Raw genomic sequence first — 27,782 nt, 5'->3', positions numbered from 1 at the left:
GTTCCGCCTCCTGGAGAACTGCCCATCATTGGAGGGATAGTTTAACCCCCAATGCACCGGAATCCTCAGCAAGCACTAATCCACCACACTGTCCCCAAAATGAATAATATCAGTTAAAAAACAAAATAAGGAAGGGGAGTGGCCAACATAGAGATTTGTTAGAGGAGAAAGAGGGGAAATTGAAACTTAAGGACTTTGAGAGAATATTAAGAGAATATGAGTATGATTGGTTGCAATATCGACAGCTAAACGAGGTGTTTAAACAAGACAATAAAAAGGGGTTTAGCTACACGGTTTCTAGATTCCAAAAAGAGATTGTAGATGAAAACACTAAAAAAGATGTAAAATATATTATTAGAAAGGGAGGCCAAAGAAGAATAAGTAAAATATGTAATGATTAAGTGGGCACAAGACATAGGACATAATATACAAATGGAGGACTGGGAAAAATTATGGAGAGTTGTAGTAATGGATAATCCAATAACGAGGTGGGAGATAAGGCTGAGTTCCCCAAAGGCCAACCCTGGGCGGAGCTCGGGAGCCTGTATTTATTGACAGCAACTTTGACAGCTAATGATTAACTTGTAATGCAGCTTCCAACCAATTACAAAGTATAACCTCATGCATAGTAATGTTCAGGTACATGTCACTTCCTGCCAACACCCCAAAATTTCCACCGTGAAGGAAGTGGTGAACTGCACATCCCACACATCATGTACCTGTCACATGCCCTGCTCTTTAAACACCCCCCTCCTCTCAATCTTGTGACACTCAGTACTTTTCCAAGGCTCTACTTGCTTCCATTGTTTCTCCCTAACCCAAGTTTGACCCATCCTGGTCTTCTCCTGTCAAGCCTGCTTCAGCCAGATCTATCCCAATCTTTCCAGATCCACCAAGACTCACCCAGTACAACTGACCTATGCCTTTACCCCCTGACCTGTCATTGTACTGGCTTGCCAGTATTACACTTCCTAATCCTGAGGGCCGGTGGGTGTGCCATGCCATTTTCTAAATCAACCCCACAGAGAGTGAATTTGAAATTTACTGATTGTACTTTGTTAAAAGAGAATGATATGAAAATGATGTACCGATGGTATATTACACCTATGAAAACGGTTAAAATGTATAGAACAGGCTCTAATAAGTATTAGAAAAGAAAAGAAAAGGAAGGTACTGTACTTTGTTTCATTCGTGGTGGAATTGTAAAATAATTAAAGGATTTGGGGAAACGATATCTAACGAAATGAAAAAGATGTTTAAGATTATTTTTGTTAACAGCCCAGAAGCCTTTTTGCTAGGTATCCTGGGTCAGGATCTGCCAAAAGTGAAACTAAAACTTTTGCTGTATGCGACAACGGCAGCAAGGATTCTATTAGCGCAAGGATGGAAAAGTGATAAAATACCAACTAAAGAAGAAAAACTTTTGGAATATGCTGGAATGGCAAAATTAACTGAAAGACTTCGAAATAAGGACAACAAAATATTTAAAGAAGACTGGGAACCATTCAGGCCTTATCTACAGAAACAAGGCAAGGAATTGGACTCATTAGCAGGTTTTGAGTAAACACTTACAATTAACAAAAATGTTGATAAGTTAATAATGGAATACAGTGGTACAGAAGCTTTGGGTTACAGAAGCTTCGGGTTACAGACTCTGCGAACCCAGAAATAATAGCTCAGGTTAAGAACTTTGCTTCAGGATGAGAACAGAAATTGCACAGTGGCGGCAGGGCAGCAGTGGGAGGCCCCATTAGCTAAAACGGTACCTCAGGTTAAGAACAGTTTCAGGTTAAGAACGGACCTCCAGAACGAATTCAGTTCTTAATCCAAGGTACCACTGTAATATGAACTTAAATCATACCAACAACTGGGAAGGTAAACAAGTAAAACTGAGAAAGTAAAATAAGCAGGAAATGATAACTGGAAAACAAACCAGAAGACCGAGTTGAGGGAAGTCCGGCGGGGGCGGGGGGCGGAGGCATGTCTTTTCTTTCAAATTGTAAAATTTAATAAAAATTATTTTTTAAAAAATAGAATTGAACTTATTTGACACATGGTTAAGACCATGTTCATGGAAGACAATGTTACACGGCTACGAGGGGTCGCCAAAGAAGAAGACACAGCATGAATTAATGGCTCAAACATCAGATTCACACCTCCAACATCTAACAGCCTAGAGGAATAAGAATGTTTCCTTACCTAGAGAGGCCACCATCTCATAATTCTCACCCATGACTTCCTTGTGCAAAGCTCTTTGGCCTGGATCCAGCAGAGCCCACTCCTCCTCCGTAAAAAACACGGCCACCTCCTCAAAGGTCACCAGACCCTGGAAAAAGACGAGGAAGAAGAAAACCGAGTTTCTCTTAGATCTCCATCATCCCCACTCAACACAGAGAAAAGCTGGGTTGTCCCATCTGTGCCTCTTCCCACCTCCCTGCTCCCGTTGCTCTTTTGCTACCTGAGGAAGCTGCCTGGCCCCTCTTTCCATTCCATCTTTAAGAACAGACCGTTCAGAGGGTGTCTTGGAGGCCATTGCGTTGCCAGTGGAAAGGACCGAGGAAGAGGAGGCGTATACTGGGCCACTTCTGGGACTCTTTTAGCTGTTGCCACGATGCACTTCAATGCAGGGAGCAGCTCTTTAAGAAGAACAATGCATAAATTATTATTATTATTATTATTATTAGATTTAGAATTTATATACCGCACTATATCCGGAGGTCTCAGGGCAGTTCTCAGAAAGATGGATTTAATTAGGGTGGGAGACATTTACACAGATACGGTAGTTCATACCTTTTACAGATTACAAATACTAATACTAATAAATTAATACTCATAAATTCTAATTACAAAGGCAGGGAACTGGAAGGATGTAATCCTTTCTACAGGAACTTTATAATAATATAAGCTGCCTGAGATTTTAGGGGACATTCTGCTTCAGTTCTAGGATCAAATACCAAACTCTTAATGAAGCTTCGCAGAAAGCATTAAGGCCAGTACCTCTAGAGACCTCACTGTTCCTTTCCCCCAAACAGCCATCCAGGAAACCAGTTTCTGACCTTTTGATACATTCAGAATAAAGAAAATAAGGCAAACTTATGGGCAGAATTTGCAGTTGGAAGACGACCAACATCTGGAGGGCGCCAGGTTGCAGAAGCTCCATCCAAGCGAAGCAGATGGAAATATTTAGAGCACTCTATGCGCCAACATCGATTGTAGTTTAGGGGACACAAATACGAAGTTCAGTGGCTTATGGCCCCCTAGTCCTTCCTCTTAGGAACCTGTGTGTGTGTTTGTGTATGTACACTTTTATATTCCCTACACTGTGAGGAAGGACAGGAGGAGAAATAATCAGGGGGTCCAAACTGGCTACAGGGCATCCTTCCTGAGCATGGGGGTGTGAGATTGGGTCTCCCTGGTGTAAGTCCAGCACCCAAACTGCAGGATGGGGAACCTCAGACCCAGAGGCTAAATTGGCCCTCAAGTCCTCTCTCTCTTTCTCTCTCTGGCCCTCAGGAATTTCCCCAGCGCCACACCCTCTTTCCAACACTTCCCAGCTGCCTCATGGGGGGCTTTTGTGTGGCTGGAAAAAAACCCTGGAAGGCAGGAAGCTCCTGGACAAAGCTCAGAGTCAGCTCCATAGCTGCACCAACTCTGTCCTCTGGCCCATTTCATTAATGGAAAGTGGCCCCTGGAAGGCTGCTCAGGAGCAAATGTGGCCCTCAGGCTGGGTAATGGTCTCCACCCCTGTTCCAAACACGGAACATGCTGTCATCCTGGCCCACCTTGCAGGGTTCTTGTGTGAGCATTGCCCAGGTGGTGGGCTTTAGATCACCTACAGTATTATAAGACCCTCCTGGCTACCTGGATGGGGACAAGGCCAGGCAGGAGTGAGGCTGGCAGAACCGGCAGAAAAGGTCCCTCAGCACCTCTGCGCTGGGCCAATTGTGTAAGACAGGCCAGATCTCCCACCCTGGGTCCTTTAATTCTCCTTTCCTACAAAGTCCCAAGAGGACACCTGGAGAGGCCTCTTTTTGGAAAGCAACAGCATCAAAAACTCATCCCCCCCCCTCTTTCCCCCAAGTCCAGCTGGGGAGGGGGCATGTATTTAATTCCTCCAGGCTTTGCCTTGAAGGTTTTTAAAGGGCTCCTGAGACCTTGATCAGTTTCAAATCCTGCCATCCATGGGCCCATTTCCCTTCCCAAGCAGGAGAGAAACTGATGAGGGGCTTTTTCATGCTTCAGGAAATGGAAAGGTTTTAGGGCACAAAAGCAGCACAGCAAACCCTCCCCAACTGCACCCCTAACATGGGAAACCCAAGAGGCTCTTTCCTTTGTGCCAAAGCAACCTCAGCCTGCCAGACTAGGATTTCTGAAAGGGGAGCTGGGGGGGGGGCTTGTTATAAGCAAAAAATCTGCCCTTATTCCCTTATGGTGGTACACAGGAGCCCTTATTGGGTTCTCCATCGGTAGGATAATATAACCGAGGCCAACCAGAGAATTTTGAGAAGCAAAGCCTTTATTTTTGCATTTGCAACAAGGGTCCTTCCCCTCACACAGGAGAACCCCAAACAAAGGTGTCCTGCCCTTAAAGAGAAATTTGAAATTGGTTTCAGCCCACCCCCCAGAAGCATCACCCATACGTCACAGAAGGGGTGTAGCCCAAGACCGCCCTCCCTAAATTCATCATAGATACATCATGAAAGGGGAGGTCTGGTGGCAGTAATCTGAGCATCCTGGACCCTGCCCCCAAAACCTAATCAAGTAAAAAAAAAAAGAGAGAGATTTACATTTCCCTGTTTCCCAGGCAAGTTAATCACACCCTTTTGTCTGGCACTCAGGTTTCAGGATGCCAGCTTTAATTCCTGAGACAATGAGAAGGTTTTCCCCATCCCCACCCCTTCTTCCTTGCAGATGAACCCCTGGTCAGAGAGAGAGTCAAAATGGTGTCAGTCAGGCCTGTCTTCCTGTGCTGCTTCAGACATGTGCCTGTACATTCATGTACATGTTTATGAACAATTATTTTATATATATATAAACCTTAAAATTCTTACAACAGCCTCCCCCTTCCTTCTCACATCAGCCTCTTCCTTAACATTCTCCATCTCTCACCCCCCACCCAATTCGAAATCTCCTCCCTCTCTCCCAATCCAGAGGCGACTCTGTTCTCCAGCTGCTTCCACTTCCTCTCCCCCTGTTTGCCCTCCCGATCTCCGCCCCACGGAGGAAGGGGCTTCAGCAGCAGATTTCGGAGGGGGGCAGATCAGGGTCCTGGAGGAGCTCACCCCTCCCCTGCCGCAGGAGGCAGAGCCTGGGGGGAGCCATGGGGGCAGCAGTGAGAAGGGAGATGGAGGCTGTTAAAGAGAGAGGAGCATCACTAGGTGGAATGGGGCTGCCACCCCTTTGAACGGAGAAGGACTGACTTCTGAGTCAACATGCACAGGGTGGGGCTGCAAATCCCTTTCTAGTTAGGGTGCACTGGGGGGGGGAAGAGACCCTTTTGTAGTTTATCTGAAGTGTCTTGCCCCCCCCCGTCCCCACCATGTGAGCCTGGCTTGATCTCTGCGCTTCAAAAAGTTGGGAGAGGAGGAGCCCACTTTGCAACAGGAAGGGCAGCATCCAGCCTCTCCCCCCCCCACTGATTCCCACAGGGAAAGGGCAGAGCCCCTCTCTGCTTCCCTTTCCTAACCCCCACCCTCCCACCTCGGGAAAGCAAATCCTTCTCCACCCCCCACCCCCAAATAAACCCCAAGTATGCGGCACCTCTTTCTCCTCTTCTCCAAGTCGGCTTCTCTTCTGGGAATGAGGATGGAGACCCCTCCCCTCCAAATTGCTCCCCCCCCCAAAAAAAACTTCCTGCCTTTCTAGGAAGCGGGGCTCATTGACCCAGAGGGAGGGGGGAGGGGCAGGAGATTCCCTCCCCCCTCCCTGCAAACACAAATGCCCTTCCCTGCCGGCAAGCTCTATATTCCCGTTTATTTATTCAGAAATTCATGGGTTCGATTCTTGCGAGCGGCGATTAAAGACGACACCGCCCCTCCTATAACTGAAAAGCCTCCTCCTGGGAAAATAAAAACACAATTACAGACACACATACATACATACATACATACATACATACATACATATATACACACCCATCACAACTTCTCGGGATCATATTATTTAGTTACAGCATTTAATATGGTTATAGCTCTTGGATAGAAACTGTTTTTTAATCTATTCGTTCTTGATTAAATTGTTCTGTATCTCTTGCCCGAAGGCAATGGTGCAAATAGACTACGGTATATCCTGGATGAGATGAATCCTGTAAAATATTATTTGCTTTTTTAAGGCAACGGGAGTTGTATAGTTCTTCCAGAGATGGGAAAGGATGGCCATAATCTTTTGGGCTGTGGTTATGACCATCTGGAGCACTTTCCAATCTAAAGAATAAATGTCCTTTCTTTTCACAGCAGCTAAGACTACAGTCATTGCCCATGATGGAAGAAAACCTCTAAAATAACAATATTGGATTAATAACATCTGGAGCCTCACATACCATCGGTGTCTAATCAAAGGTATCTCCAAAAAAGATACCTTTGACACATCTGGTCTACCTTTTTCTCCCTTGATTGAAGAACAGGATATTTTAATGCCATCATCATCATCATCACGGAGGTATTTGTGGAGGGCATATAATGATTGGGTTCCTATTGAGGGTATTGTGGGAGCCAACATGACTGTGATGTGAGATTGAGGATCATTCTGTGATATTATGGCAGTAGACAAAGCTGTATTTTAAAAAATGTTTTTTTTAAAGGTCTCGAATTCAATGCTTTCCATGCAGAAGGTCCTGGCTGAAATCCTCGGCAGGCAAAGAGACCCCTGTTGGCATCTGTCTCGGGAGGTGATGGAGGGGGCCTTTGGGGGTGACGTCCAACTGTGGGCAGCTTGCAGCTCCTGCTGTGGCTGCTTCATGTCATGGGCAAACGCTCAATGCTGGCAGAGGGAGGAGCAGCTCCAGATGAACTCTGCTTTCAGCCTCCTATACTGCCTGCTCTTTCTACATATTTCTGAAAGATGGGCCAATCACGTGGGCAGAGAGATTCTTCTCTCCGCAGGGAAATGGCTCTCCTGAAACTACTGGCAATGCCCACATTTCCCTGTGCCACCTTCCCTCCCCATGTTAGTTCTTGCCCCCAGCACCTCCATTATTCCAGCGGCCACCAGGGATTTTGTACATTTTGCAGTTTAGTGTCAGGGGCTGGTGTGAATCGGAGGATTGGGGAATGCAATCACAGGAAGATCAGCTTCTAACAGAAGAGGAGAGGAAAGATCCCACCCCCACCCCCCTTCCAGAGTTTCATGAAGCAGAGAGACAGGCAGATTCAGAGGCTGCACAGTTGAGACAGGAGCTACCAAGCTTTGAGATAGTAGCTAGGAAACAGTAAGGAGGGAGGCACCTAACCAATACACCAACCAGAGTGGGGGGGGAACTCCCTCCCTCCCCAAACTCTCTGAGATATGTGCCTGTCTGTCAGGAGTATGGGCAGGAGTCAGGCTCTGGGGCCTGTAGTGCTTTGCAGGACTGGGGCATGCCTCAACTTGTGCTGGAGAAGCAAGGCGTGGCCACACAGGTGAAGTCCTCAGCTTGTGCTGGAGAGGCAAGGAGTAATCACCCAGGTGTGGCCACTTGAGATCTCACTGCACCTGGTGGCAGGAGCTGGGAGGGATAAAAGCCCAGTATTTCCCTTCACTTCTTGGCCACAGCAACGCTATCCCTGCCTGGTTGCATCTGGCCTCCTGTTCCTTGGACCCTTGCCTTGTTGCTGCCGTGCTTCTTGGACCCCTGCCTCGCCTTCGCCTTGCTCCTGCCCCGTGGACCTTCGCCTTGCCTCTCGTTCCTGGATCCTTCGCCTTGCTCCTTGGACCCTTGCTTCGCCTTCGCCTTGCTCTTGCCCCGTGGACCTTCGCCTTGCTTCTTGTTCCTGGACCCTCGCTTTGCCTTCGCCCTGCTTCGTGCCCCGTGGACCTTCGCCTCTGCCTTCGACCCTGCTTCTTCACCACCATCTTGCCTCTGGTGCTGACGCCCACCGACCGGACCGTGACAGTGTCAGAGGAAAAAAGGAGAATTAGGGACGCCCTGTTGGAAGTGGGTAAGAACTGCTATCCTTGCAAGGAGTTGCTTGTTGGTGCTAGCAACATGATAAGGTAATAATAATAACCAACTGCTCATTAATTCTCATCAGTGAGCAACCAAAAGGGAGGGGGGAACTCCCGGACATGACATGTAACCATGATAAAATAAAAAACAACGTAGGATGGTTTAGAATAGAATAGAATAATAATTTATTGGCCAAGAACTAACATACAGTACTTGGAATTTTGTTTCGGCTAATTTTGTTTAAGGATTACTTTGTGCACATAAGGCTATGCATTTCAGCCTTTCTGTGTTTTCATTGTTCCTTTATTGCAATTAAAAAAATGAAATTTATGCTGTTGTTCTTATAACAAGGAGTTGGACTAGAAGACCCTCGCAGTCCCTTTCAACTCTACAGTTACAGGATTCCAGAGCACATCCTGCTTCCTAAACACCACTGTCGTACTCTACTTTTCACAACTCTGCATTCCCAATTCTCTCTGCAAAGACCAAATATCAATGGACTCTCAGCACATGTTCACTCACAATGAGCACTCCAGAGCCACATTCCGCACATCCCTTACAATACATTGTATATTTCATTATACTTACATTTATGAGACATTACCTTCATTGTCTTAATACACATATGTACAACTTTCCATACAAACACCAGAACATCAAACACACTCCATGCATTTACAAATGATTTTTCCCTATATGAGTTTGTTGATAGGAGCGACGAAGTGAACTCTGTGGAAAAAAACTTGGAACACTCCATACATGTAAATGGGTTGTTCCCTGTGAGAGTCCATAGGTGTTAATTAATAACTCAATTATAATTGAAACACTTTCCACACTTTTTCCATTTAAACAGTTGCTTCTCTGTGAGATCGTTGATGTCTTGTAAGAGTTCCACTTTCACTGAAGCACCTCCCACAATCCATACACTTATATGGTTTCTCCCCCGTGTGAATTCGTTGGTGTATGGTAAGTCTTCCATTTTGACTGAAGCTCTTTCCGCACTCCATACATTTAAAGGGTTTCTCCCCTGTGTGAGATCGTTGATGTGTTGCAAGAGCTCCTCTCTCAATGAAACCCTTCCCACAATCCATACATTTAAATGGTTTCTCCCCTGTATGAGTTTGCAGGTGTCTTGTAAGTTTTCCACCTTCACTGAAGCCCTTCCCACAATCCTTACATTTAAATGGTTTCTCCCCGGTATGACTTTGTCGGTGGACTATGAGTTTCCTACTACAAATGAAGGACTCTCCACACTCCAAACAATTATATGGCTTCTCCCCTGTGTGAGTCCGTCGATGTACAGTAAGTTTCCCCCCTTGACTGAAACCCTTCCCACACTCCAAACATTTATATGGTTTCTCCCCTGTGTGAGTTCGCTGATGTTTTGTAAGTGACCCACTTTCAGTGTAGCTCTTTCCACACTCCATACATTTATATGGTTTCTCCCCTGTGTGAGTTCGTTGATGTTTTGAAAGAGCTCCACTCTCAATGAAACCCGTCCCGCATTCCATACATTTATATGGTTTCTCCCCTGTGTGAGTTCTCCGATGTATAGTAATGTGTGAATACTGATTGAAGCTCTTCCCACACTCCATACATCTAAATGGTTTCTCCCCAGTGTGAATACGTTGATGTACAGTAAGCTTTCCCCTATCCCTGAAGCTCTTCCCACACTCCATACATTTAAATGGTTTCTCCCCCGTGTGAGTTCGTTGATGTCGAGCAAGACTTCCATTTTCACTGAAGCTGCTTCCGCACTCCATACATTGAAATGGTTTCTCCCCTGTGTGAGTTCGTTGATGTCTTGTAAGAGCTCCACTATCAATGAAGCCCTTCCCACAATCCATACATTTATATGGCTTCTCCCCTGTGTGAATTCGTTGATGTGCGGTAAGATTTCTATTTTGACTGAAGGTCTTTCCACACTCCATACATTTAAAGGGTTTCTCCCGTGTGTTAGTTTGTAGTTCACTCACACTGAAGTACTTTACAGATGGCCCCTCAAAATTATGATTGCCTTCTTCATCACCTGGTTTAAAGGGGGGGGGGGGGGAGAAAATATTGTTAGGTATTCAAGGAAGAGAACAAGAGAACTTAGCACACAGAAATACCAGCCAGCACCTCCTCTTATTTTAGCACCTCTAGCATTCTTCCCTCTCCTATGTACATTTTTAGGAAAGGAAAGGAAATCTGAAAATAGTCTGAAGAACCCTTAGTATCCAGTTCTACCTTCAACTCCCATGTAACACTGAGCACCAAGAGAAACCTTCTATGCTGAGGTGAGGCATCTATGGCCCTCCAGATGTGGTTGGACTCTAAGTACCATCAACCCAAGCAAAGATGGCCAATGACCAGGGATGATGAGTGTTGTAGTGCAGCAACATCTGGAGATACACACTTTCTCCATCGCTCCCCCCCCCCGAAAATGCTACTCCTCTTTATTAATTTTTCTCCTTCCTCCCTGATTTGTGATACATTCCAACCAACTGTACACATCACCTAAACCTCCACCAGGATGCTGGAAAAGATGGGCCCTCGTTCTGATCCAAAAGGGCTCTTTTTATATCCCTACACACTGAAAGGAAACACACAAGGTACAGCCTCACAGCAAAGTGGAAGTATGTACCTCTCAATTGGTCCAGGACAACACCCCTGTATTTTTCTGTTCCAGGCGAGGAGATGAGCTCAGACTTGAGTATCAGAGTCTCTGCTATGTGAAATAAGTAACACAGAAGTGCTGTTTATATCGTATGTGACTGTAAAAATATTAATCTTGTGAAACAAAGACAGTAAAATATCTGGTGGCCCATTTAAAGCTAATAAATGACGTCGACCAGGAAAGCTCATGTCACCATTATTATGTTGTGAGTCTCTTTTTAGATTTTACATAGTTTTTTGGGGGGAAATTCAAACAACAATATCAGCTTGTTAAGACTTACCTACTGACAAAAGTACAGCATTGCTATAAACAACAATCTTCAAGGTCTCAAGGCAAATCTAAAAATATGCATTATTTGGGAACTGGGAAACACTGGCCTGCAAGTGCTCCAATAGAAGAATAGCCTTTACCAAAGGTGTAATGGACTTTGAAAAAGCACAAACTCAGGACGAAAGGGAGAAGTTAAGCAAACCCTCACTGTGATTAACTCCTGCCTGACAAGCTGGAACGTGTCCAGAAGAGGGCAACCAAAATGGTCAAAGGCCTGGAAACAATGCCTGATGAGGAACGGCTTAGGGAGCTGGGTATATTTAGCCTGGAGAAGAGAAGGTTAAGGGGTGATATGATAGCCATGTTCAAATATATAAAAGGATGTCATATAGAGGAGGGAGAAAGGTTGTTTTCTGCTGCTCCAGAGAAGCGGATACGGAGCAATTGATTCAAACTACAGGAAAGAAGATTCCACCTAAACATTAGGAAGAACTTCCTGACAGTAAGAGCTGTTCGGCAGTGGAATTTGCTGCCAAGGAGTGTGGTGGAGTCTCCTTCTTTGGAGGTCTTTCAGGGGAGGCTTGACAGCCATCTGTCAGGAATGCTTTGATGGTGTTTCCTGCTTGGCAGGGGGTTGGACTGGATGGCCCTCGTGGTCTCTTCCAACTCTATGATTATATGATTCTAAGACACGGCATGAATAAATGGCTCAAACAGCAGATTAACACCTCCAATGTCTAACAGTCAAGAGGAATAAAAATGTGCCCTTACCTAAAGAAGCCACCATTTCATAATTCTCCTCCATGACTTCCTTGTGCAGAGCTCTTTGGCCTGGATCCAGCAGAGCCCACTCCTCCTCTGCGAAAAACACAGCCACCTCCTCAAAGGTCAAGAGGGCCTGGAAGAAGAAGAAAACAGAGCTTCTCTTAGATCCCCATCATCCCCACTCAACACACAGGGAAGCTGGGTTGTCCCATCTGTGCCTCTTCCCTCCTACCGCCTCCCATTGCTCTTTCGCTACCTGAGGAAGCTGCCTGGCTCCTCTTTCCATTCCATCTTTAAGAAGAGACCATTCAGAGGTTGTCTCAGAGGCCATTGCGTTGACAGTGGAAAGGACAGAGGAGGAGGAGGCGTAAACTGGGCCACTTCTGGGAGATCTCTCAGGTGTTGCTGCGATGCACTTCAATGCAGGGAGCAGCTCTTTAAGGAGAAAAATGCAGAAATTATTACTATTATTACAGATTGAATTTATATACCGCCCTATATCCGGAGGTTTGAGAGCAGTTCATAGAAAGGCGGATTTATTTAGAGTGGGAGACATTTACACAGAGAGCATACGTTTTACAAATACTGTACAAATACCAATTATAATAAATTAATACTCCCAAATTCTAATTACAAAAGCTCTGGAACACTTGAGATTATCACAACAGAAACAGAAACTATATAATATTATGTATATATAAATCTTTATAGTACCAACAATCCCATATTGGCAGAATTGGAATGATATGTGTAAAAGAAAAAACAAATGAAGTATTTAAGGGGGGGGGGGAAGAAGACATAGTAACAAAAACCTGTGGAAAAAACAAGGATATAAGAAATCAGGTATAATGAAAAGGATTGGAAGTATAACATGTTTATTTATACTCAGACCAACACGGCTACCTACCTGTAACTATGTTTAATTTGGATGTAACGTTTTGGAAGTGTTTTAGTTTCTTTTCTTTTCTCTCCCCCCCTTTATTCTTATGTGTATGAGTTAAAATGTGAATTCTTTTAAAATATATTTTTGTACCTTTGTGTACTTTTAAATAATTTTCATTAAAGAATATATTTTTTTAAAAAGAAACAGAAACTATTGACTTTTGGTGTATTTGTTGTGTATCTGTCTCTCTCTCTCCCCTCCTGCCCAGACTGGCTACCTGACCCAGAAGGCTGGGGGGGGGGGGGCAGCGTTCCAGGCTCAGTGTGCAGAAATACATAAGGATGGGTTAGGAGGGGCTGGGTCAAAGATTGGGGTGGGAGCTTCACCTCAGTGCATAGGTGCCAACTCCCTGGGTGCCCGAGGACCCACCCAATTCCCCATGAAGGGGCCGGGCACCCACAAATTTTGGTGCCAGGGCAATGCCCCCTGCATGGTACCATCAGCCGTGGGGACCCATGGTCGTGGGGTGAAACTGGCACACTGGTTCAGTGTCCCAGTCAAGTTGCATGGGGTGGGGAGCGCCCTTCGTCTCAGAAAGCAAAATGTATTTCCCTCTCCCCACCCCCACCAGGAGGCTGGTTGATCTCTCCGCTTCCAAGAGGATACTGCAATGCAAACCTCATTTGGGGAAGAGAACCATCACCACCCCTTTTGCAGCAGATTGCAGATTACCTTTCCTGGGTTTTTTTTTGGGGGGGGGTGAGAGAGACCATCCTTGCTTTAATGCTCCCCTCACATTTCCCCGCCCCCTCCTACCCTCCCTCCCGCCCTGTTTTTAGATTCACGGGGAGGAAAAGCAAATTCGTCTCCCTCCCTGCACCCCAAATCTCCCCCACGAAATGTTGCACCTTTTCCCTCCTCCTTTGCAAGCCTCCTTCTCTTCCGGGGATGTGCATGGAGACCCCACCCCTCAAACATTGCCTCTAACCCCCCCGCCTTCCTGCGTCACTTCCTGCCTCTCTAGGAAGCGAGTTCATTGATCCAGGGGGAGGGGTCCTCCCTGCAAGCCGAGTCATAGGAATGTAGTGGGAAGGGAACCCCCCCTTCAAGGGTCATGGAGCCCGGTGTCCTTTAGCCTTTTCCTGAACATGGCCCCCTCCCGATCTTGTTTCCTTCCTGTGCCCCCCCGCCCCTCCTGCCGGTAGAAAGGTAGCTATTTAAATGTTTTACTTGTAAATAGAACACATTCTGGGAATCCTAAGGTCTTACATATATAAGATAAATGTTCATAAATATACAAGGCAAACACACATGGATAAGTATGTCCACCTAAACATTAGGAAGAACTTCCTGATAGTAAGAGCTGTTCGTCAGTGGAATTTGCTACCAAGGAGTGTGGTGGAGTCTCCTTCTTTGGAGGTCTTTAAGCAGAGGCTTGACAGGCATATGTCAAGAATGCTTTGATTGTGTTTCCTGCTTGGCAGGGGGTTGGACTGGATGGCCCTTGTGGTCTCTTCCAACTCTACGATTCTAGTATAGTGTCTGAAACAGTACGGGAGAACAATCCTGAAGCTGTTTTGACTCTCCCAAATTGACATCAAATATTTCTTTGCAAGGAGGAAGGAAATGGGAAAAGCTTTCCAGTTTGTCTTTGGACTGCAGGGGCTTACACCTCCCTTTGCAAAAAACGGTCTGGCAAGTACAGTATCTGTTAAGCTGAGCAAACTATCAATATATGTAAGAGATTCAGGAACTAGAGTATTTACCATCACAAAAGAATGGCCAGGCTGCCCAGGTTGAGCCTTTAAAGCCCTAAACGGCCTCAGCCAAGTATACCTGAAGGAGCTTCTCCACCCCATCATTCAGCCCAGACACTAAGGTCCAGTGCCGAGGGCCTTCTGGCGGTTCCTTCCCTGCAAGAAGTGAGGTTGCAGGGAACCAGGCAGAGGGCCTTCTCGGTGTTGGCACCCGCCCTGTGGAACGCCCTCCCATCAGATGTCAAGGCAATAAACAACTATCTTACTTTTAAGAGACATCTGAAGGCAGCCCTGTTTAGGGAAGTTTTTAATGTTTAATGCTGTATTTTGTTTTTAATATTCGGTTGGGAGCCACCCAGAGTGGCTGGAGAAACCTGGCCAGATGGGCGGGGAATAAATAAGTTGTTGTTGTTGTTGTTGGGCGGGGAATAAATAAGTTGTTGTTGTTGTTGACAAATGCAGGTGGTTCTTTTAATGAGATTCAGAAGCAATACAAACACAAGTGAGTGAGAAGATTAAAGATTTTATTCTAAACAGCAAGCATTATATACATTACCAAGCAAGCACTCCGATCTGCCACTGGGAAGCCCTCAAGAAGTGGCAAAGTGACCTCCCCAGGTGGTCTCAGGTTGCACAAGCTTCTGGCTATGAGTCCGTACACGAGCGTCCTCAAAACCATCTGATTTATTGATAGCTAGCCAGTATGGATTGCCCAACTGCCTATGGCAGATATATTCTCTGGCTAGCCCCCTCCATACCCTGCATTATCACTTCTTCCTTCAACCAGATTATACATTAAAGCAGGGGTCAGCAACTTTTTTCAGTCCCTCAGACCATGTGGTGGGCCGGACTATATTTTGAACAAATATATGAACGAATTCCTATGCCCCACAAATAACCCAGAGATGCATTTTAAATAAAAGGACACATTCTACTCATGAAAAATCACCAGGCAGGCCCCACAAATAACCCAGAGATGCATTTTAAATAAAAGGACACATTCTACTCATGTAAAAACACGCTGATTCCCAGGCCGTCCATGGGCTGGATTTAGAAGGCGATTGGGCCACATCTGGCCCCCGGGCCTTAGGTCGCCTACCCCTGCAATAAAGGCTGCTCTCAGCCATCAAAGAACTTTAAGAAGAGATAGAGAAGGGAAGTAAACAGAGGCAGGAAGAGATGGCCAAGTTAGATCACTTATCTCCTCAAAGTACAAATATATTCCAGAAAAGGTTGCCCATTCATCCCCCTCTTTGGGGGCCGGGAATGGGACCCTAAGAGTCACCTAGTCCAACCGTCCTGCAATGCAGGAATCACAGCTAAATAATCCCTGGCACATGGTCACACAACCCCAGTTTAAAAACATCCTTTCCACATTGAACCAATGGATTCAAATTACCAGACTGCAGGGTGGATTTGATTTAAAGATTCTTTTGTCCCAAAGCATTTTATTTTAAAAATCCAATTTAAATTTTTTAAAAATCTGATTTTGATTTTTTAAAAATCATTGATTTTTATCCACCCTGCCAGAAAGGAGATTCCAACTAAACATTAGGAATAACTTTCTGATGGCAAGAATCATTCAACAGGGGAACAAGCTCCCTTGGCTGCCCTTCATTCAAGGTTTTTAAATGAAAGTTGGATGGCCATCTGCCAGGGAATCTTTAGCTGTGATTCTTGCATTGCAGAGGGTTGGACTATATGGCCCTTGGGGGTCCCTTCCAATCCTTCAATAACTGCAATCATGATAATAATAATTGCTTTCAACTCCTTGGGCCCATGGAAACAGCAGATCCAGGCGGGATGCCACAGAATATGGGGACAAGTTTAAGGCTGCCCCAGGCGAAACCGGCAGTCAAGAATTCTTCCTGCCATGTAGGGGAGTTTGGGGCACAGGCTTTTCTGCAGAGGGACCCCCTCCGCCCCTTGTCTTCTGTGCCGCCCCCTCCCCCAGCTTCCAATGGCTCAGCCACTGGCGGATTCCCAACCCTCCTAGAAATTTCAAGGGAAAACAAGAATATAAACGGTGCACATTGCCTGCAGGCACAGTGGCATCCACATTTGCACCAGGGAAGGGTGGCGTGTGTGGTTTCTCCCTCCTGTGGATGCCTTCATGCTTATAAAGGCTTCCTCTGTTTCTGAAGCTCTCTCCACATCCCATGCATTTATACGGCTTCTCTCCCGTGTGGGTTCTTTTGTGAGCAGTGAGAACCTCAAGCCAACGGAAGCTCTTCCCGCACTCCACACACGGATATGGTTTCTCCCCTGTGTGGATTCTCTGATGGGAGAGAAGTCTCGAGTGGCCCCGGAAGCTCTTTCCGCACTCGACGCACTGAAACGGCTTCTCCCCCGAGTGAACGCTTTTGTGAAAAGCGAGGCTCGCGCTGTCGTTGAAGGCCTCTCCGCACTTCCGACACTTATAGGACTTCTCCGCTATGTGCGTTCTCTGATGTTGACAAAGGTTTCCTTTGGTCCGGAAGCTCTTTCCGCACTCCTCACAAGGGTACGGCTTCTCCCCTGTGTGGATCCTCTGGTGTAAAGTCAGGCTTGACCTTTCGGCAAATGTCTTTCCACACTCGGCACATTTATGTGGCTTCTCTCCTGTGTGAGTCCTTCTGTGGTAGGCGAGGCTTGGTCTCTCACGGAAGCTCTTTCCACATTCCACACACGCATACGGTTTCTCTCCGGTGTGAGTTCTCTGATGAGCGGTAAGGCCAGAGCTCATCCTGAAGCTCTTCCCACACTCCACACATTTGAACGGCTTCTCCCCTGAGTGGATTCTTTTATGGAAAGTAAGGCTCGTGCTGTCACTGAAGTCCTTCCCGCATTCTGCACATATATATGGCTTCTCTCCTGTGTGGATTCTCTGATGTTTACAAAGGTTTCCTTTATTGCTGAAGCTCTTCCCACAGTCGGTGCATTTATACGGCTTCTCCCCCGTGTGGATTCTCTGATGTTTACAAAGGTTTCCTTTTGTGCTGAAGCTCTTCCCGCAGTCCGCACATTTATATGGCTCCCCCATGTGAGTTCTGTAGTGCGACGTCAGCTTCGAACTCACTCTGAAGCACTTTCCACACTCGGCGCACTGATAGGGCTTTTCCCCCGTGTGAGTTCGGTAGTGTATCGTCAGGCTACCACTCTGAGTAAAACTCTTTCCACACTCCATACACTTATATGGTTTCTCTCCTGTGTGAAGGAGCATGTGTTTTTTAAGGTTCCCGCTATTGCTAAAGCCTTTTCCGCACTCCTTACATGTATACGGTTTTTCCCCTGTGTGGGTTCTGAAGTGTTTATTTAAGTCCGATTTAAACTTGAATATTTTCCCACACGCCGGGCACATTCTCCTCCTCTTTCCTTTACAATCTCCTTGGGGTGTGTGGAGTTTGTGGGCATCTGCACCCTGAAAAGCAACGGATGTCTTCCTCCAAGTCTTCCTCTGGTTTTCCTTGTGACCTTTGCTTTCAAAGGTCTCTCCTTTTACTTCGGGCTTGATGGCTTCTGATGGTGCTACAGAATCCTCATTCTCCTGCCCACCTGTTTGGAGAGGGGCAGAAATCCTGTTAGTAGTGCAAGGCAGGAACTAAGGGTCTCAAAATGAATCAAAAGCAATTGGCTGCTTCCCTTATTTCAACATCCCTATCCTGACCCGCCGAATTCAGTAGCCAACAAGACACAGAGGCTGCAGAGCCATTGGCTAAGGAGCCAGACCAGGTAGCTGACTCTGAAGCAGGTGAGGAGAGGGTGGCGGCACCAAAACAGAGATTGGTGGGTTGGAGATCCCTGGATCAGAGCCCACAACACGAGAGCCATAATTGGACAACCCTGTAATGTCCACTTTTGCTAGCAGCCCCAGGCTTGAAATAGTGAGATGCTGGAAGAATTCGGAGGGTACTTCTTTGACAAATGGGTACCATAAAGCACCATACGGTCGCATCTTACGTGAATTGCACAATTTCAACCCCACATGGTTGGGGAAAGGCTGGTTGAAATTGTGCAAGTTAAACCCAAGCAATGTGCAGTGATTAAAAGTTCATCTTTGTACTGTGTCTTTGCTAGACCAGGAAATTCTCCATGATTCTTCCCTTTGTTGAAAGCTTGCTTATTTTCTTAAATTTATACACTGCTTGATTGTTTGGGGGGGGGACCCTCAAAGCAGTTTACAAAGAGAAAGCAGAAATACACTAGGTCAACCGAATCACTGCTATCTATCTATATGCTTGCTGACACTCTCAAAGAACTCTAACAGGATTGTGAGACAGGCCTTTCCCTTGCAGAAGCCATGCTGGTTCTGCTTCCGCAAGGCTTGTTTTTCTACGTGCTTCGCTCTTCTATCTTTAACAATGATTTCCACAACTAAGCAGCTACCTGATGATGTCTCCTCTGCCACCTCTTTTTTAGGGACCTGGATAATTTCATCTTCTCCTTCTTCCCAACAGGAAATGAAGTCTGGCTCTTCCAGGGGGAGAAAAAGACATGGTTGGTATGGAAATATATCCATATGTACTTTAATTTTATTTGATGTAATTGACAAAAGTGAAAGCCTGCATTACAAGTTTTGTTTTGCTTGTGTTCACTATTGTGGAAAACCAGCACAATACATTTTTTTAAAATGACATGTTTTGTTACTTTTGAGCACAAAGTATTCAGAAATCCCATATTAGAGAGTGGGGTGAGAGAACAGCAGAACATCTGGGGAGGGAATAAAGCCCTGTCCAATCCCTGTGACCAGAGCCATGTTGAGTTATAGAATAATAGAATTACAGTTGCACCTTGATTCTCGAACAGAATGCGTTCTGGGAGTCCAATCGACTCCCGGAACCGTTCGAAAAGCAAGGTGCGGCTTCCAATTGGTTGCAGGAGCGTCCTGCAGCCAATCAGAAGCCACGCCGGATGTTCGACTTCTGAAAATCATTCAGAAACAGGAACACTCACTTCCAGGTTTTGATCATTCAGGAGCCAACTTGTTCAGGAGCCAAGGCATTTGAAATCCTAGGTGCAACTGTATAGAATTGGAAGGAACTTAAAGGACCGTCTAATTCAACCCCCTGCAGTGCAGGAATCATGTTGCAATTCTCTTCCCTTAGAAATGAAGTAAACCCTAACAGCATTAAGTCCCCCCCCCCGACTTCCCAAATTAGCCTATTCTATTTCTGTGGTGCTTACGTCTTGCTGCAATTTATACCGTTTGTATGATCAGTATTAAGCTTTCTGGTGGAAAGTCAAGTGTGGCACTCATCTTTAACCCAATAATAATAATAATAATAATAAGCTGCAAGGTGAATCCTGGGTGCTGGATCAGTCCAGTGGCCCACCTAGTCCAGCATCCTGTTCTCACAGTGGCCAACCAGATGCCCCAATGGGAAATCTGCCAGCAGGATTCGAACACAAGAACAACTCCCCCCTCCTGTGGCTCCCAGCAACTGGGATTCAGAAGAATCACTTTCTTTTACATGTCAGGAATCTCCCAACATTCAGCTTCATGGGATCTCCACCAGTTCTAGTGTTATGGGAGAGGGAGGGAAAATGTTCCCCTATACACTTTCTCCATGCCTTGAATAATTTTGCAAACTTCTACCATTTTGCCCCTCATTCGCCTTTTTAGCTTGGAGTCCCAAACTCTGCAACCTTCCTTCCTAGGGGAGCTGCTCCACCCCTTGATCGTTTTGGCTGACCCTTCTCTGACCCTTTTCCAACTCTACAAATATCCTTTTTGAGGTCAGGTGACCAGAACTGGGCACAATGCTCCCAGTACAGCTGTACCATGGCATTGTGCTACTGCCAGTTTTTTTTTGGTTGCTTTCCTAACTATCCCTAACATTGAATCTGCCTTTCTCCCTGGCCTGCTGTCAAATTGAAGCACCCAGGCTGGAGATCATAGAATTGTAGAGTTGGAAGGGCCCCTGAGGGTCATCTAGTCTAACCCACTGCAATGCAGGAATATGCAGCTGTCCCGTACGGGGATCGAACCTGCAACCTTGGCATTATCAGCACTGAGCTCTAGCCAACTGAGCTATGATTAGGTGCCAAGTGAAAAAGAGTAATAAGGGCAAAATCATCACGATCATTGGGAATAGAAGATAAATTAGTCAGTTCCACAAAGGGCCCAACGACACAGCTAAGGACTAACCTGCTAATGTCCCTTCCTCCTCTTCTTTGAGGTCTTGGAAGAGCAGATATTCTCCTTTTCCCCAATTGGAACCGAGCTCTGACTCTTTCAAGGAAAACAGGGAAGGCTGTTACTTTTGACTACTGAACTCTTCAGGTCTCCTCCAGGCCACAGTTATTAGAAAGCCAAGCCAGACATTTAACTTTGGGGAAACAGCTGGAAGGGGAGGTTCAACCAGCAGGCCAGCTCTCCTCTTTATAACAAGAGCTGGGCTGGATCAAACCCAAGTCCCACCTACCTATTGCTTCCGAATACCTATGGGCTGCGGAATATTGAACACAGCCATCTTCGCTCTCGATCACATGTAACCTGGGGACCGTTTGCATCCAAAATTCAGTATGGGCATTGTAACGGATTGACACGGTTTTGAAATATTTATTCCTATGTGGCTGGAAAAAGAGTTAATCCACCTCTAGCCTGACTGACATAGCATTCTGGTGGGGGCGGGACTGTTCCCAGTTTAAAAGGAGGGAGCAGCGATTTTGTCAGTGGAGGAGAGGGAGAGGGAGTGGGTAGGTGAAGAAGAAAGTTGAGAGGCCAGGATAGTGGGCATCTAGATGAGGTTCAGGAAGGCTCGATGTTAAATGTTTGACAGAGATTATCTACAACCGAAACGTAGCTTATAAACACAGGAAACGTTAAACAAACAACTATGTTCTAAGGTTAATAAAATTCTTCTCTTTTGTGCCAAGAAGTATCGCCATTATTTTTCCAGCAAGGTATCGGGACTCACAGAAGTGGTAAATGTGCTCTGGTCCATGGGGTCATGAAGAGTCTAAACGACTAAACGACTAAACGACTAAACAACAACAATAAAGGGGTTTATTTGGAGGTGGTGGGAGAAGAGGGTGTGTGGCTTCACCTCTGGATTCCAGTGTCACATTTTAGTAATAGAGGGGGGAACATTCGCCGCAGGCATGATTTTCAATTACCTTCATATCGTACGAATTTGTCAGTGCCCAGTTATCACAGACAATAGACCAAAGCTAGATTAAACGTTTTCCCTTCTGAAGTATACCCTATCACAGAGGTTTTCAACCTTTTTGAGCCCATGGCTCCCTTGGACATTCTTTCTGCGGCACCCCTGTGGGGCTCAGGAGGTCAGTTGTGCCACCCCTTGCCTGCAGAGCTGGCAGCCCCTTACCCCTTTTCAAACACCCTCCGTTGTTCACTCAGCCTCCTCTCCTCTCCTCTCCTTGGGAGTTCTCCAGGCAGCCTCTGCTGCCACCCCTGGTCTCTGGGCTGCCCCCTTTGCCCCACCCCAAAGAGAGGTGCCTCCTCACACTGCTCCACAGGGGCCTGGGACTTGCTGGTCTGTTCCCAACAGCAAGGGCTGGCCAACCGACTGGCTGGGCTCCCTTGCCTGCCTGCCTGCTTGCTTACTCCAAAGCCACCTTAGTTGCTGGCACCCAGCACCCCCTGGCCAGCCCCAGAGGCACCATTCGCCCAGGGAGCCGGGACTGCTGCCACAAACAGCTGTGCAAGCCTTGGGAGGTTTGGGAGGGCATCCTTGGGAGGGCATCCGAGGAGGGAGGGAAGGAAAGAGGGACAGAGGCCAGGGTTGCCCACGACCCTCCCAGGGCATCATTCAAGGCACCCTAGGGTGCCAGGGCACACTGGTTGAAAACCACTGCAAAATAGACTTTGTTTATGTCTTCAGGCTGTCAACTGTATGAAACAAATTTTACTACACTGTGGGCTTTATAAACAAGCCAGGAGCCAATTAATTAAACCTTGGTGAATTCATCTGGTAAGTCTGATACCTTTTATCTCAAATATCTCATTGGAAGGTAAATGATATAACCCTGGCTGTGGCAAAATTCCTCTTGGGGGTAATAAGAATTTGAAATCGACATGCTCTGGATAAAACACAATGACTGCCCAGCAATGTTTTTCCTCTATCTCTGCTGTATTTTGCTTTCAAAATTGATTTTGAGGGTCTCTGGACTGTAATAAAGAATGTGTGAATACCAGTTGTTGAAAATCGCAGGAAAGGGCCAGTGCGTTTTTCTGCTTGGGCTTGTGGCTTTCCTACAGGCATCTATTATTATTATTATTATTATTATTATTATTATTATTATTATTATTTAGCAGGGCTCTTATTTTCTTATCCAGCACACATGGCCCAGACACCCATTTTCATCACAGCATCACTGCAGTGCAGGTTTAAGTGGCAAAAATAGTAGATTCACACCTATGATACCTATCAATCAAGAAGGTATTCTTACCGAGAGAGGCCACCGCCTTGTGATTCTCCTCCATGACTTCCCTGTGCAGAGCTCTCTGGCCCGGATCCAGCAGTGCCCACTCCACCTCCGTGAAACACACAGCCACCTCCTCAAAGGTCACTGGATCCTGGGAGGAAAGAACACGCTCTCTACTCAGGAGGTAATCTCTCTCACAGATACCATTGCTCCCAGTTTGAAAGGGGAAAGGGTAACAAGGTGAGGTGCTGGCTGGCTTTATTTACTCATCTATTTATTTGCAGCATTCAAGAGTTTGTACGGGAGAATCTGTGATGCAGCAGCAAAAAAGGCTAATGCAATGCTAGGCTGACTCAACGGAAGTATAGTGCCCAGATGAAGGGGTACAGAGGGTGGCAACACAAGAACAGGGCCTTCTCTGTAGTGGCTCCCCGTTTGTGGGATGCTCTCCCTAGGGAGTTTTGCCAGGCACCATCAAGAAGGCTGATGGCCAAAGAATTGATGCTTTTGAGTTATGGTGCTGGAGGAGACTCTTGAGAGTCCCATGGACTGCAAGAAGATCAAACCTATCCATTCTGAAGGAAATCAGCCCTGAGTGCTCACTGGAAGGACAGATCGTGAAGCTGAGGCTCCAATACTTTGGCCACCTCATGAGAAGAGAAGACTCCCTGGAAAAGACCCTGATGTTGGGAGAGATTGAGGGCACAAGGATAAGGGGACGACAGAGGACGAGATGGTTGGACAGTGTTCTCAAAGCTACGAACATGAGTTTGAGCAAACTGCGGGAGGCAGTGCAAGACAGGAGTGCAAGACAGCTATGGTCCATGGGGCCACGAAGAGTCGGACACGACTAAACAACAACAAACCATCCAGGGGTCCTTTACCTTTTGAATATCCTATAGTGTTATTGTGCGTGGGGGTGTGTGTGTGATCTATTGTGGGGGAGGGGAATTCATCCTGCCATGCAAACCCTGCAGGTATTGGGGGTATGAGGGCACTAGGAGAAGGGGACGACAGAGGACGAGATGGTTGGACAGTGTTCTCGAAGCTACGAACATGAATCTGACCAAACTGTGGGAAGCAGTGGAAGATAGGAGTGCCTGGCGTGCTCTGGTCCATGGGGTCACGAAGAGTCGGACACGACTAAACGACAACAACAATTATTATCCTGCTCTGGAGGGTAGAACTTGAACCCATGGCTTCAAGCTATAAACTATGAGAAAGGAGATTCTGACTGAACCTCAGGAAGAACTTTCTGATGGTAAGAGCCGTCCAACAGCGGCTACCTTTGAAGGTGGGGGGGCTCCCCTTGACTGGTAGCTTTTAAAGCAGAGTTTGGGTGGCCACCTGTCAGGGATGCTTTGGCTGAGATCCCTGCATTGCCGTGGGTTGGACTAGATGACCCCTGGTGCCCCTTCCACTACAATCCTATGATTCTCTGAACGAGGAAGGTCTGCAGAACCTCTTTGTGTGTGGCCTTGAGAACCTGCAATGTGCCAAAAGAGGAAAAGGAGGATTCTTCCGGACCTTCCGACTTCCTCCACAGTAGAGCGAGGTACCCAGGCTGCCCCCCTGTGTCTCTTCCCTCCTCCATCCCAGTTCTCCTTCCCTTACCTGAGGCGGCTGCACCGGAGGGTCTCCTCCCGCTTCATCCCAAGGACCAGTAGAAGGTCCCACAGGTGCCATGCTGCTGCCTGTGAGGAAGGCAGAGGAGGGAGACTCTCAGCGCTGCCCTGTAATAAAAGATTTGGAAAAGCTTCAGAAAAGGGACACCCAAATCACAGAATGGTAGAGTTGGAAAGGGACCCCATGAGTCATCTAGTCCAACCCCCTGCAAAGAATAATTGCAACAAATTTTTTGGGGGGGGTGGGTGGGTGGGTTATGTTTAGGAAGATCCCTGCAATCAAACTAATGCAATTTGGGGGCATTGGGGTGATAATTCCATCCTTTCCTTCATTGGGGGGGGGCGGACATGGCGAGAGAGCACCCTCCCTCTCTCCCCCTCCCAGAAAGGCTGCTTTCTCTACACCAAGCCCCGCACCCACTCCCAGCTCCGTTTTGGGTGGGGGTGGGGCTTCGAACAGGATCGTGCAATAGAAATCCTGCAAGGGGTGTTTCTCCCTAAACCTTGGGGGGCGGGGTTCCTCATCTGCACACAGACCTATGGATCTTTCTCTCCCCGCCGCCCCCCCAACCCAATGCATTTTTCTTGACGGTGGGGTCTGCAAAAAGGCTCTTGGGATGCAAAATCCACGCAGCTGTTGGGGGAGCGATTCTGAAGCCGGGTTGCATGCAGTACATCAGAGACCCCTCCCTCCTTCTATAGGGTTCCGGGGGGGGAACTCCCCCTTCCCCCTCCCTGCACCCAAATCAAATCCCTGCCCTTCCCTCTTGCACAGCTTTGCACCTCTTTCTTAGTCCGCGGTTCTCTCCGCATTTCAGCCTCCCTCCTCCTCTCCGAGGGAGTTTGATCAAGCCTATTTTCCCCTCCCTGCCTTTCACTATTGTCTGTCTGTCTCCCTCCCCACCCCTTCCAACACCTCTCTTTCCCTCCCGCCACTTTTATTACAACATCCTGCCTCTCTAGGAAGCAGAGTCCAGTTCTTTCCACAGCTGGAGGGTTGAGTGACAGGTGAGCTCTCTGTTGCGCTTTGCTCTCTTAATACATTGCAAACTGCAGACTATCAATTAATCCAGAGGTCCCCAAACTAAGGCCCGGGGGCCGGATGCGGCCCAATCGCCTTCTAAATCCGGCCCATGGACGGTCCGGGAATCAGCATGTTTTTACATGAATAGAATGTGTCCTTTTATTTAAAAACTAGAGCTTCAGCCAAAGCTCGAGCCTGAGCTCCCATCAAAAAGTTCACACGGAGGAGAAGCCACATCAGTGCGTGGAGTGTGGGAAAAACTTCAGCCAGAGGAAGAATCTCACCAGGCACCAGACTATATTTTGAAAAAATATATATGAATGAATTTCTATGCCCCACAAATAACCCAGAGATGCATTTTAAATAAAAGGACACATTCTACTCATGTAAAAACACGCTGATTCCCGGACCGTCCGCGGGCTGGATTGAGAAGGCGATTGGGCCGCATCCAGCCCCCGGGCCTTAGTTTGGGGACCCCTGTAGTAGATGGTTCTTGGGGGTCCCTTCCAACTCTACAATTCTATAATCATAGGATCAGAGAATTGTAGATTTGGAAGGGAATCTTTCACCCAACATAGTACAGGTCATACCTCGGTTTAAGTACGCTTCGGTTTGAGTACTTTCAGTTTAAGTACTCCGCGGACCCATCTGGAACGGATTAATCCACTTTCCATTACTTTCAATGGGAAGGTTCGCTTCAGGTTAAGTACGCTTCAGGTTAAGTACAGACTTCTGGAACCAATTGTGTACTTAAACTGAGGTACCACTGTACTTAGGGTTGAAATATGTTGGAATTTCCAGACGTATCCGGAATACTGAAGTCGGAAGAAGTGTCTGGGCAGAAATATTTTTTTTTAAAAAAAAATCATGGGAAATCTGGCCATATGACAACCCAGTGGCTTTAAAACATAGCTTTGCGAATTTGCCAAGCAAACTTTTCTGTCTGGATTATCAGTGTTTGAAATATGGCAACCCTATCCACACAGATAGGGTGTGTGGATTGTTGCTGTTTAGTCGTTTAGTCGTGTCCAACTCTTCGTGACCCTGTCTTCCACTGCCTCCCGGAGTCTGACCAAACTGCGGGAGGTAGTGGAAGACAGGAGTGCCTGGTGTGCTCTGGTCCATGGGGTCACAAAGACTAAACAACTAAACAACAACAATCCACACAGAACCCTCAGATTGAGAGTGCTCTACTGACTGAGCTATGATGTTGGCAACGGGAGCTCACCCCGTCACAGGGATTCGAACCACCGACCTTCTAATCAGCAAGCCCTGTGCAAGTAGATAAATAGGTACCACTGCAGCGGGAAGGTAAACAGTATTTCCATGTGCTCTGGTTTCCATTGCAGTGTTCTGTTGCACCAGAAGTGGTTTAGTCATGCTGGCCACATGACCTGGAAAGCTGTCTGTGGACAAACGCCAGAGCCCTTGGCCTGAAAGTTGAGATGAGCACCACACCCCATAGTCACCTTTGACTGGACTTAACTGCCCAGGGGTCCTTCACCTTTTACCTTTATGATCTTGGGTGCCAAATCCCTGGGGCCTTGGGTGCCCCAGCACCCACAAAATTCCCCATGAAGGGGAGTTTCTCGCAAAGCATCTTCTTGCTTGGGGCATGCAAAATCTGTGCATAGAAGGAATGAACGCTTTTGGAAAACAGGGTCTTCTCCTTGCCCCCCAATTCAGACATCTTTGCCTCGAGAAAGACATTGGAAGCAGAGCAAGGAGATGACTTCGGGTCCTGTCAGAGGTACGAGAGCAAGACTCGGCCAGTCCTGAAGCGGGAAGAGGCCCTGGTGCCACTGAGTTTGCGAGGAGCTGAGGATTGTGGGAAGGAACCGTGCAGAAGATCTTGGGCATGCAGAAGATCCTGGGAGACTCCGTAGTCTGCCGGCAGTGGCTGAAGCCAGAAAGGCTCACCAAGGCTCAGATCCTGGACCTGGTGGTCCTGGAGCAGTTCCTGGCTGTCCTCCCCCTGGAGATGGAGAGCTGGGTCAGGGAATGCGGAGGCGAGACCAGTTTTATTTCTGTCTCACTGTGCAGTCCTTGAAATCTCCATGGTTCTAAACACCTCATTTGCCCCCAGGATGCATCTTTCTTGCGGTGGGTTCATCTGAGATCAGGTGCTCCCTGAAAGTTATTTTATGCAAAAACTACTGCACACTAAGTGTGGGTGCCTAATCCTCCCCTTGTCACCCAACTGCCTCTCAGTTGTATTTAATGGATTTTTAATATTTTGATCTTAGTATTTCTAGTGACTCTAGTTACAGGTAGGTAGCCATGTTG

General features: G+C 46.9%; 2 protein-coding genes and 1 long non-coding RNA gene across 8 annotated transcripts in view; 1 reads left to right on the top strand and 2 right to left on the bottom strand.

Moving 5' to 3' along the window:
- The window catches only part of LOC132591243 (uncharacterized), a 75,168-nt gene extending 49,763 nt beyond the window's left edge, over window positions 1-25,405 (bottom strand). The window contains exons 1-7 of one of the 6 annotated variants that reach the window (XM_088663815.1): window positions 25,256-25,405; window positions 24,462-24,580; window positions 22,872-22,998; window positions 12,094-12,272; window positions 11,844-11,970; window positions 10,770-10,853; window positions 9,002-10,172 (exon numbers count right to left, since the gene is read on the bottom strand). In XM_088663815.1, coding sequence (XP_088519941.1) covers window positions 9,002-10,172; window positions 10,770-10,853; window positions 11,844-11,970; window positions 12,094-12,272; window positions 22,872-22,998; window positions 24,462-24,533 — 1,760 coding nt within the window. In that variant the 5' untranslated portion in view covers window positions 24,534-24,580; window positions 25,256-25,405. Of the gene's footprint in view, window positions 1-2,199; window positions 2,327-2,458; window positions 2,637-5,760; window positions 5,962-8,304; window positions 10,173-10,769; window positions 10,854-11,843; window positions 11,971-12,093; window positions 12,273-12,744; window positions 13,736-22,871; window positions 22,999-24,461; window positions 24,581-25,255 lie in introns of those variants that run through there. The other 5 variants (XM_088663807.1, XM_088663808.1, XM_088663810.1 and 2 more) reach the window with 5 other exon arrangements.
- LOC132591242 (uncharacterized) overlaps window positions 1-27,782 on the bottom strand; it is an 80,269-nt gene that overhangs the window by 814 nt on the left and 51,673 nt on the right.
- Window positions 23,979-27,727, top strand: LOC148687218 (uncharacterized). Its single transcript, XR_015948573.1, has 2 exons — window positions 23,979-24,108; window positions 27,183-27,727. It is a non-coding gene; the product is annotated as an uncharacterized LOC148687218 (long non-coding RNA).

This window comes from Zootoca vivipara, chromosome 2 (genome assembly GCF_965207765.1).
Source record: "Zootoca vivipara chromosome 2, rZooViv2.hap1.1, whole genome shotgun sequence".
Classification (NCBI taxonomy): domain Eukaryota; kingdom Metazoa; phylum Chordata; class Lepidosauria; order Squamata; family Lacertidae; genus Zootoca; species Zootoca vivipara.
Note: the sequence above shows the minus strand (reverse complement) of the source record. Positions and strands in the feature narration are given on the sequence as shown.